The sequence below is a fragment of the Saccopteryx leptura genome, chromosome 5 (genome assembly GCF_036850995.1).
Source record: "Saccopteryx leptura isolate mSacLep1 chromosome 5, mSacLep1_pri_phased_curated, whole genome shotgun sequence".
Lineage (NCBI taxonomy): Eukaryota > Metazoa > Chordata > Mammalia > Chiroptera > Emballonuridae > Saccopteryx > Saccopteryx leptura.
Window position 1 is genome coordinate 18,157,973 of NC_089507.1, and position 12,170 is coordinate 18,170,142.

At 40.5% G+C, this 12,170-nt stretch overlaps 1 protein-coding gene across 3 annotated transcripts in view; it reads left to right on the top strand.

The window, feature by feature from the left end:
- Positions 1–8,128, top strand: part of TBC1D19 (TBC1 domain family member 19) — a 141,232-nt gene extending 133,104 nt beyond the window's left edge. For all 3 annotated transcript variants that reach the window (XM_066385012.1, XM_066385013.1, XM_066385014.1), the window contains 3 exons: positions 849–964; positions 6,643–6,713; positions 7,721–8,128. In XM_066385012.1, the coding sequence (XP_066241109.1) occupies positions 849–964; positions 6,643–6,713; positions 7,721–7,795 (262 nt within the window). In that variant the 3' untranslated portion in view covers positions 7,796–8,128. The remainder of the gene's footprint in view (positions 1–848; positions 965–6,642; positions 6,714–7,720) is intronic.
- The last annotated feature ends 4,042 nt before the right edge of the window (positions 8,129–12,170 follow it).

The window sequence follows — 12,170 nt, forward strand, 5'->3', positions numbered from 1 at the left end:
AATGGAATTTAATTGCATTTTCTGGTTGATCTTTCAGGGTTCTGATAATCTCCTCGTCTTTAAATGAAGGGTTTGGCCTCACCTATGGTAGTATAGTGGATAGGGCATTGACCTGGAGCACTGAGGTCACCAGTTCAAAACCCCAGGCTTGCCTGGTCAAGGCACATATAAGAAGCAACTATGAGTTGATGCTCTTTCCTAACCCCGGCCCCAGCCTTTCTCTCTCTTTCTCCTCTAAAATCAATAAAATCTTAAAATAAATAAATAAATAAAACAAGAAAATGAAATGAAGAGCTTGAAGTTAGAAATCTATTTCTAAGTTCCCTTATAACTTTAAAACTATTTTTCTTAGTCTTCAAATGCTCCTTTCACTCATTCTTTGTAGCCATTTGACTGAAATGTAGGAATATAATTTACTGGATAGGAAAAATATACAGCTATTATGCAGTCTTTCAAGTATATTGGGGGAAAAATTCTAATGATCATGGCTTGCCTGAAACCGTTAAGACTAGACAGTCACTTCATTTATAGCTAATGAGTAGGTACCTTAAAACACAGAAGGGAGAAGTGAGTCTTCTAAGCCTGAACCATAACACAAAGGAGGGCCAAGCAAATAGAAATCCTCCTCTCAATACTTTTAGACCAGTGATTTGAGGACTCATGGCTTCTCACCATTGCACTTTTGCAGCTTTTAAGAGAGTCCTTGAGTTATAAATTCCCAGGTGACTTATAAGACTCAATTAGCAATAGAACTGGTTGGGCTCTTTCAACCTCTTGTAAGATATTGCCTTTTTGAAAGAAAAAAGAAACCACTGCTAAAATTTATCTTCTTTTTCCTTTGCTTACAGACTTCGCATATCATTTAAATGGATGGTTCGAGCTTTCTCTGGATACTTAGCTACAGATCAACTCCTGCTTTTGTGGGATAGAATCCTAGGATACAACTCTCTGGAAATTCTTGCTGGTAAGAGTAAGTGCTTGTTTTTAAAACAGATGCTGTTTCTATAGTAAAGCCTCTTCCTTCCCTACATTCACCATCTGTAATTGCAGTTTAAGTCTACGGTTACCCGTCATTGCGAATTCATGAGCATTTAGTAGGTTTATCGGCCTTAGAAGACAAGTACTGAGGTTCTGTGATCTAGATACTTCTGTGTGACTGCCCAACATGATCTATTCCTACTCTTTCTTTTTGGCTCCCAGTTAAGTCCACTTCTTTGCTGCCCCCACGTTTAGTCCAGCCAGGGCTGCCCCTCTCTCAGCACCAGGGAGGTGTGTGCAGCAGGGTGGAGGTACCCATCGTACCCTGGCCTCCTCTGACGATCTCAGTGTTTGCTCTGGGCCCCTTCTCGACTCCCTAAAATCCAGACTCACACTGAGCCTCTGTACATATTTGAAATCTTCGCTCTTCTGGACTTCAGTTTATACTGAATTCAAAACCTTTTCCTTTTTTTAATGGTCTCTGACTCTTGCCCTGGTGGCTGAATTTCCTCTTTTAGATATTTTCTTAAACCAAAAACAGATCAGGCCCTGGCCAGTTGGCTCAGTGGTAGAGCATCGGCCTGGTGTGCAGGGGTCCCGGGTTCGATTCCCGGCCAGGGCACACAGGAGAAGCGCCCATCTGCTTCTCCACCCCTCCCCCTCTCCTTCCTCTCTATCTCTCTCTTCCCCTCCCGCAGCCAAGGCTCCATTGGAGCAAAGATGGCCCGGGTGCTGGGGATGGCGCCTTGGCCTCTGCCCCAGGCGCTAGAGTGGCTCTGGTTTCGACAGAGCGATGCCCCGGAGGGGCAGAGCATCGCCCCCTGGTGGGCAGAGCGTTGCCCCCTGGTGGGCGTGCCGGGTGGGTCCTGGTCGGGCGCATGCGGGAGTCTGTCTGACTGTCTCTCCCCATTTCCAGCTTAAGAAAAAAAAAACAAAACAGATCATGTTCTTTTCAGGGAACCACAGATTCCCCTCTTATTTAATAACTAAGCAGTTCTTATAGCAGATATCACACAAGGCAACAGTATGATAACACAGAGCACAGATTTCTTATTGATTATATTACTTTGCTTCTCTTGTACAAAGTAGGCTCAGTTTTTTATCATTGGGATCATCAGAAAATTCAAATAAATAATGTTTTTTTAACAATGGATGGAAAGCAGCAAAGTTTGCAGTATAGTGGGTCCAACCTTCTTCAGTTGTATTGAATAAATTATTGAATAAATATGTTTTGAATAAATTTATTTATTCAAAAAAAGTATTATTTTATTTTAATGGGGTAACATTAATCAATCAGGGTACATAGGTTCAGAGAAAACATCTCCAGGTTATTTTGACATTTGATTATGTTGCATACCCACCACCCAAAGTCATATAGTCTTCCGTCACCTTCTATCTGGTTTTCTTTGTGCCCCTCCCTCTCCCCCCACCCCCTCCTTTCCCCTCCCCACCCTCGGTAACCACCACACTCTTGTCCATGCCCCTGAGTTTCATTTTTATGTCCCACCTATGTATGGAATCATATAGTTCTTAGTTTTTTCTGATTTACTTATTTCACTCAGTATAATGTTATCAAGGTCCATCCATGTTGTTGTAAATGGTTGTATGTCATGATTTTTTATGGCTTAGTAGTATTCCATAGTATATCTGTACCATATCTTCTTTATCCAATCATCTATTGGAGGGCTTTTTGGTTGTTTCCATGTCTTGGCCACCGTGAACACTGCTGCATGTGTCTTTACGTACCAGTGTTTTTGAGTTTTTGGGGTATATTCCCAGTAGAGGGATTGCTGGGTCATATGGTAGTTCTATTTTTAATTTTTTGAGGAACCACCATACTTTCTTCCATAATGGTTGTACTGCTTTCCATTCCCACCAACAGTGGATGAGGGTTCCTTTTTCTCCACAGCCTCTCCAACATTTGCTTTACCTGTCTTGTTGATAATAGCTAATCTAACAGGTGTGAGGTGGTATCTCATTGTAGTTTTGATTTGCATTTCTCTAATAGCTAATGAAGATGCAAAATAAAGTATTGAATCAATTATTTAACTTGTGTGAGCCTTTGTTTTTATACCTTATATTGACAGCATTGTAAAGACACCTTTCTGGGATATAAAGAAAATAATGCTCAATTGAATAAAAACATTTTTTTTGTAGAAAGCTCTCTAGGTACCATATTAAGATATTATTGAATGATGAGAGCTCTAAAATCATTGGGCTCTAAAATCACTTAGAAAAGGAAAATTAAATTAGAGTAATAATAAAATGCTATGAAGATAAATATTGCCCCTGGCGCAATCAGAGATATCACTTACTGATGTTTTTAACAACTCCTAGTATCCTTCTAACATAATTGTTTTTTAAAGCCCATCCAAATATGAGTTAGGAAAGAACGGTCTACCTTTATCTCTTCTGGCTGAATGACAGTGGTGTGTGTGAGCTAGAGAGAGAAGGAGGCTAGTCATCAGGTGTAACTTCTTTTACGTGTTTTTACCAGCCGTCCTCGTCCACTGTTTAAACACATCAGTGCAGGATAACCCCTGTCTTACCAGGTAGCCCATTTCGTTTCTGGGTAAGACGACCTGCTACAGGGTACTCCTGTTATACTAGGGTTATCACCATGTCGTTTTCACTCTCATAAACCCTCCTTTCCCCAAACTCTTCTATTTCCCCAACTAAATAGACTTATTTTCTGCTACCCTTTCTCAGGCAACAGCATTTTAGACTTTCTACCAAATAACTGTCCTCAGGGTATGTCATAAGTTGTGAAAGTATTGTATGTAGCTTTTTGTATCATTTCAAAAGGATATTAGAGTGTGTTTAAGAAAGGGGTTCAGTATAAGAAAGCACTTTCTACTAATTAGGACTTTAAAAAAGTAGACTTGGTTTTTTAATGATCATTGGAAGGGTTAAGAGTTTTCTACTGTGAAAGAAATGTTGAGTTAGAAGACCTTCAAGGCCTCTTCCAGTTTAAATTCTCTCATTCTATGACTTACCACTCCTCAGCAAAAAGAAGCAAAAGAAAAATAAATGGATACTGAATATCACATTTGCTCTAAGCAGGCACAATGGTATGAGCTCAATTTCTTACTTAGTAAACAAGTTACTGATGAATACGTTGAAATTCAGTCCACGCTGTTGTATCCATCGACTTTCCTTGCATGTCTTTTAAAAAATCTACAAGGAAGAATTATAGACCATCTGGAAATGGAACTAAACTAATGGGAGCTCTCCACCATGGGTTCAAGTGATGTGCCACACAGTAGATCAAGTTCATGGAGATAGGGACAACTTGGTTTTGATTATTTCAAATATTTTATTATTGTTTTGGTCTGAATATTTTTGGGTCCACCTATTTTTGCTCAAGTGAGTTATTATCTATCATCCTTAGAAATATTTTAGTAAATATTATTGGCTTTAATTGTGAATTAGTCTTTTGAAAAAAGTTTAAAGGAAAGGCGCCTTAATATTCATGATAGAGATGCTTAAAGTTGGAGTAATGAGAATAGTTGAAATGACCAAAGGGAATATTAGCACTCATAGCTCACACAAAATGTGATTTTGGTGAAAATATCCTACAGTATGGGCCTTTCCCCCTTGACAGCCAGCCCCGCTCTGTGGAGGGCTGGGCGGGCAGGGCGGAATGGAGCCCCCGAAAGGCCCTCCTGTGATGTGACAGCAAGATAAATAACGGCGATGAGCACATGAGCATTCTGGATGCTGAGGGCAGTTAGTGAACTGCTCTTTTCCCCCTTCTTATCTACATTTGGAAAAACGATTTCCCGCCATATAATAGTCTTCCTGGTGCAGCAGAACATGGGACCATCTTGTCGGGCTTCGCCAACTCTGTGAAATTACGCACGGTCAGGAAGCAGCCTCACACTCCTTAGCTTCTAAAGCGTCTCCGTTGTCAGATACGGTTCCAGATGTTAGGAAACTGTAAAGAAGCTGCTGGTCCACAGAAATGGTTTTCTTTGATATTCTTGTCAACAAAGATGCTCAGTGACTTTAAAGTACTTCCCAGATCACTTGTATGCCTTATTTATTACATGAGATAATCCCATCCGAGTTAACATTTTAAATTTTGCTTTATCACTACTGTTTTTTTCCCCAGAATTTTTCTCTTTGGCGGATTTGAATGCTTTTTCTGCCAGCTGTCCAAACACCTTGTGCTTCCCGCACCAGTGCCCTCTGCCTCTCTCTGGGGCAGGTAAGAGCCTGGGTCCTGACCTGTGCTCAGGCACTACCTGAGACCCAGAACCGCCATGGCATCGTCCTCAGGCCAACCCCAGAAAACCGTTCTGAGGGGCAATAGAGAGGACAGTTCTTTGGCGAGCACGCAGACTTCCATGTCATGAATACATCTCTGCTACCAGCCTTCCATCTCAGTAACGTCATCACGTGTGGTGAGATGTGTGGACCAGTGCTAGGGTGTAGTCAGTCTACTGTTTTCTCCTTGTGTGACTTGAAACATGTCACGCAAACTCACTGTGCCTCAGTTTCCACATTGCTCAAATGAGGCTTATGGTAGGCAGTATATAATTCATAGAGTTCATATAAGAATTAACTGCTATTATCATTATTCCCACTGTAAAATGTGTGTGTATATATAGTTGTATATATTTGCCTTAGCTGTGTGGTATACTTAGGCACCAGACTTCCAAATAGTCTGGTAGGTTTCATTTCCTAACCCTCAGTGCTTGTTGGGTGGTGAGTGCATTCCCACCACTGGTCATGAGGTGGAGAGGGTCAGGGAGAAGAGCAGTCATCTGCAGGGAGACCTGTCTCAGGGCAGGGCTGCCCGCCTCTCACCTGGGCCCTTCCGTGGCTCAGTGACTCCTTCTCTCGCGGGAGTTGAGGTAAAGAGGAAGAATTGCATGTCAGCATCGCTCTTTTCTCATATGCATATGTTTAATGGGAACAAAAATTCACATGTTGTTTTCAACTCAAAGTATAATATTAACCTTTAAAATGTCTTATAATGGTTTTTTTTTCAAAGTTTCAACTTGTTCCTATAGCCAACATTAGTGCAGGTGTCGGGTTCAGCAGCCCTATAGACATAGCCATTTATGACACTAAGAAGCTTTAATGCTCAATATAAAATACAAATACAACAATAGCAGAAAGATTATTTTATTTCATTTAACTTTTTTATTCTATATCTTGATTTTTTTATTAATTTTAATTTAATTAATTGCCAAATTTATTAAATTTGGCAAATTTTTATCATGCTGCCATCTCACTACATATGAAACATGATAGGATCTAAAAATCCAGTCTCTGTGTAACTTTTCAGAATCCTCTCTGTTGCATTAGTAAGAAACAACTGAACCAAAATTAACCTTAATTTATAAGCCAGTCATTAGATGTTCATGCCACTGAAAACCCGTTATAATGTAAGTTGTAAGTATGAAGGAAACAATTTATAAAATGGCTCTTTTAAGGCCAATGAATTTTCCTTCTTCCCAAAACCATGCGGTCCAGTTCCTCGGCCGCCAGGCACGCTCTCCGGGGTGAAGGTCTGCGCTCCTCGGCCTGCCCCGCGGCACGCCGGAGCTGTGCGCAGCGCTGGCTCCAGCTCCCGGACGGGGTTGTGGGCACAGCAGTAAATCTGTCGGGCTGACGAGGAGGCCAGCAGTTGAAATAGTGTGCATTCTTTTCCAGTCCTGGCAGCGGCTGTGTTTGCCTTCCGAGCAGTCAACCTGATGGAGGTGACATCACTGGCTGCAGCTGAAGTAAGGATCGGGTTCACTCGGACGGGATGAAAATAGCCCCTGAGAGGTGGCTAGCCTCTGGCACTTGCGTCTCAGATGCAGAAGACACACTTAAGTCATAGCCTCAGGTTTTACCTTGTGTAAAGCCTGTAAGTTCTGAGCTAAGTAATATTAAGTCTTCAAAATTCCTTAATGACTTGAAAATAATCTTCTTATGAGGTCATCATAAACAAGATTATTATAGAAAACTGTTATAACCATTATGGGAAACAGTATACTTAGTGATTTCAGTAGAAACTATTGGGTCTTGTGTTGTGTTTTCTTATTAGGGTTCACATCCACATGTTATGCTCATAGAACAGAGAAAAAACTAGTGGAACGTTAAAGGCATGTGTTTGGATCATAATAATGAAGATATGTGGGCCTTTTTCATTATTTTTAATTGTGAGTTAATTATTTCAAGCTGTTTTCTTTTCAGTGGTATAATTTATACCTGAAACATGGATAAATTAAATTGTGGCTTGCCATATTATTCTGTTTGTTACCTCTCATAGAAACGAAAAGTTTCATTCTTAAAATAGCTGCCTACATTTTTTGTTTAAAGGGAAGAGGATGTTTATGCATCTTGCAACTGAATAAACATTAGTTCCATCTCAAAATGATTTCCTGAAGTCAGTTACTTCTTATACTACTACAACAGAACTAGGATTCATAATGTACGTTTATTTATAGAAGCAAGTTGAAATGTTAGACCTCTTATAAACTCATGCTACCTTGTATATTTGAAGAAGGCTCAAGGCTAAAGGTCCATGCTAGCATTTTGCACATGTTCTAACATTAAGATCCTCAGAAAAGAGAAGGAAGGCTGTAGCTTTATGGCAGAGGTTTAGGACAGATCTGTAGAACTTAAAATGTGTGTTGATGCCAGAGTTACATGGTAATGGTGTTTCTATTGTACCTTATTTCATAGGCTTCACTTTGCTGTTTAGAATACTGATATTAATATTTATTTTTGTTTTTTGTTTCAGGCAGTTCTTGCTGACATTTCCACTTTAAAAGTTATGCCTCTTCTTCAAATTTTTTTGTTTGCTACTGTCACCTGATCTTCTTCAAGGTCACCGACAACACATCTAGTTTTTCATTAGAAACTAATCATGAACTATGCAAAGTCTGCATAAAACCAAAATTAAACTTCGTATATAAGCCAATAAAGATCATGTTCCCTCCTCAGTTAAACCTAAGTAGTTTTTTACTTTTTGAAAAAATAACTCAGCACACCAAATATTGCACTGCATGCTGCTCATTCTCAAGAGAGAAGCAACAGACTTATCTTCTGCTAAATTGAGCAATTATATATATAATCCTGACATGTAACAAGCATGTAACAATATATGCAATAAGAACTAAAGATCCTGTAATAAACTTGCAGAGGTAATGTAGCTTCTGGGACAATTCTCTTATGTCAGTTTCTAAATTTATCTCTAGATAATGTATTGTTTGGCTTATAAACTGCTCTTCACTCAGAACCAGGGGTGGGGTAGGATGTGGGAAGGCTTGAAAAAGATAATGCTGTTAAGTAGAAATTGGAACGTACTTTGATGTTTTTAACAATGTTTCTCTCACCAGAGATCTTCTAGCTCCTTTTCCACTTCATTTCTCCACTAATGTTTTGCATTGGGGAAGGTGGAATACAATTGTGTCCATCTGACAGCATTGTATTCATTATTTTCTGAAAAAAAGTAAAAATTATGGAGCGATCCGATCCGTTCAGACTTCTCAACCTTCCATCTCTTGGTTGGAAGACTTGACTCTGTTGAGGCTGTTGCCAGGTGCTGCTACTTTGCAAGTGCATAGAGAGGACACCAAGGATTCAATGGGGAATGAAAGACCAAAACCTGATTTGCTTTTGCTGATGGTTGGTTTCATGAGTTTCAACTTCTAGGGAGAAGCAGCTGAGAGAGACTAGCAGTAGGAACTAGACATTCATTCTAGAACTGAAGATATTTATGCAAGGCATCAATCTTATATTGGTCTTTATTATAAATGAGGGTCTTATTGTATATTACAGCCTAAAGGCCTGCCATTTCTGAAATATGGAATAATAGTATCTGGGGGGAAAAATCCAAAAACCATTGTCTTCCAATTTTAGGCTCAAATTCAAGATACTGATCATTTTAACAAAACTCTAAATCTATAGTGATACTCTTATTGAATGCCTAGAATTGTATTAAGTTTTATTCATATTCATTCATGAGTCTTTTATTTATAGAATATATCCATGAGGTTTTGCATAATACTGTGTGTGGGAGAGTTTGATATAACCAAGTCATAATTTGAAAATATTATATGCTTTTAGTCATCAGGTACTTGTTGACTTACTAAGGACTAAGTACTATAATTTATTCAGTGACTGATTCCTAATAAACCCCATTTTATTGTTTTTGCAGGTGATAGAGTTAGATCATATGCTTTGCCATTGTGTGTGCAAATGCACACCCCTCACAGGGATATTTATGCACACACCTATGATTACCTCCCTCCTCCCCTCACTCTGAAAAAATGAGAACAATGTTAGGAAGAGAGTTTTAGGCGATTATGGTTAAATTTGTACAGATATGCCCATCTTTGACCTCTTTCTTTAGGAGAATATTCATAAGCCTTTTTAAAAGCAGCAGTGGTCTAGTTGCAAAGACACTAGACTGGATAATTTTGGTTCTAGCTGTAAGTCCCTAGGGTAATTTACTTTCTCCTCTACAACTGGGGCGGGGAGCACAGGCAGCAGGAAATTATTGTATTTGCTCTATTTACTTTACAGGATTGAGTAAGACCAAATAAAATATATTTGAAAGGGACACTTTAAACTGCAAAGCACCAAGTAAATACTAAAAGTTGGTAATTAATTTTGAGTGTGGCATTTTGAGGTCGAGCGGTAGAAGATAATATACGAGACCGTCCCCATTAGCATCTGTATGACTTCAGTTGCCGATTTGAGGCTGTTTCTGTAAATGAATGTATCATGGCAGAGCAGATGCTTACATTTGGAACAGGTGGCTCCAGCCACTAGATCTGGCTCTGAATCCCAAAGCCAGACCTGGAGGCTGCCACACATTTTGCTGCTGTCACAAACCCCGTCAGCCACGTGCTGCTCTTGGCTGCTTGAACAGGCTGCACGGAGGGCAGCCAGGCTGCCTTGCCCACTCCTCTCTAACCGCACCGCCTCCCGCTGCCCTGCCGCGGTCGGCTTCTCCCTCCTGTTCCCCTCTCCACCTCCTGCCATGCTGACACCCCCTCCCATCTGCTCTGCAGGGCTCACGGCAGCTGAGTGGCCAGGGATGCTTATCTAATTCCCCAACCTATGGCATTGGCGCTGATGGCGAAGCAGACTAAGACGAATGTATGTACTTGGCTCTTCTGGGTTTCAGTTCACCCACTAGTGTAATATGTATAACCTTTTAGAAGAGTTTATTGAACCATCTTTTTTGATCAGAATGTTTTGGTAATACAGTGTTCTTGCTAATTGAAACTTCCAGCTTGTCTTAACTATGTGTATATAACATCCCCTTACACTCAGCAGGTACTCTCTCCTCCTACTTCATAGGAGGAAGAGAGACCATTAGCCTTGAACTTCCTCTCAACCTTCCACTTCAAAACTTAGCTTTATCCGCCCCCCCCCCCCTCATACTTACCTCCTTCCTTCTTATCTCGGGAAATGTCTACCTATTCCTACAGCTCTATATACAGATTCATTTGGATCACTTACATGCTTTAAAAAGTTAAACAGCTGCCCACTGCTTGATGGATCAAGTCCAGGCTCTGCAGCAAAGCAGGAAACTGATCTACAGCTGGGTCTTTCTGTTGCTGGGCTCCCACCCTGGCCCATGATCCTGGACTCTGGCCTCACCAGATCGCACGCTGACCTTCAGCCAGCTACGTCCAGTCACTGTCTCTGCCGGATGGACCTCCCCTTTTCAGGGCCCCGCTGAAACGATGTCTGCTGTGCTGTCGCCCTGGAGCTGTAAATTAGAATTAATTATGCCCTTCTCTTTGTTCTCATAAAACTGTGTCCTCTGTTAATGTGGTGCTTAGTATATTGAGTGAGAGTTTTTTGTATACATGTTCTGATTCTCACATCACTTTATTCTCAAGTCAGTTTTCATTGACTAATCCTAGTATGGAAGATGAAAAAAGAAATATGTCCAAATGCATTTGTATCCCCTGACTTGTTCTGAAAATTGTTGGGATCTGTTTTTCTTAAAACATAACTTCTTGGTATCTAGTCTCCCTTCTTCTACAGAGGCTCTGTTTTTTCTTTGGTAATCTATCCCCTCCCCCATGAACTTCAGGTGAGGCTAGCTGCCCCCCAGGACGTCTGGGTCCTGGCCAAACCAGTCACTGTATGCCATCCTTCTAGCCACAGGCATTGCCTCAGGAGCAGGGCAAAACCTAAGACCAGTGAGGACCAATGAAGCTTGATTACGAAGGTTGGTTTAACCTGTCAGGGAAGCTGGATATGAAAAAGAGAGGGTCTGGAGCTGCCACCGCCTCGGAATGGAAAGAGTGAAATCTGGGGTGGTAGCCTTGGTGATCCCGAGGTCACATTCCACCACTGTACCCCTGGACTGTTTCAGCACATGAGCCACAGTTTCTCTTGCAACAGAAAAGATCCTAAATGAGGTATAGTTATTTAACTATTTAGGTGGTCCACTATGTCATGGGTATCATCATTTGGAAAGACCCCTGTATATATCCTTTGAACAAGAGGAATCTTTTTAAACTTTTTAAATCAAGACACAGCTTGACCTCATAAGCATGAATTCTATGTTCCAGACCTACTAAGCTACCTGAAGTACTTTGAACACACAGTGTGTCTCTCTCCTTTGGCCCTGTGCCCATACAGCACCCTCTGCTTGGAATGCCTTCTTTTCCCTTTTAACCTAACTCTTACTTGTACCTCAAAACCGAACTCGGGTGGTGCATCATCAGGGGAGACTGCTTGTCTCATGAATCCTCCTCCGACCCTAAAGCTAGTAAGATGTACCATAATCATACAGTAGCTTGTCTTTCTCTTCTAGGCTGACTCCTTAAGGGCAAAAATGGTTTTGTTCTCAGCTTTATACCTCCAGAACCTGGTTTAGTGCTTGCCCCATAGTGGGCTTTAATAAATGTTTATTGAATGAATGAATGAATGAAGTCATCTAATAGTATAATACATTCATTCTGCTGATTAGAAAATTTGCCTAGTTCAGAATAATAGCTTACTCGCCCAGTGTCACACAACTATTTTACCCACTGAGTTGGTTTGTGAAGTTGGGAAGTCCAAGAGGAAGAATATTTTGAGAGGGAAAAAAAATGTAAATGCTTTAGCTCACTCAATATTTTTTGTTTATATCAACTTTATTAAGGTATAGTTTAAGTTGAATAAAAACGTATGCATTTTAAGAATATAGTTCTCTAAGTTTTGACAAATATGTGTACCTA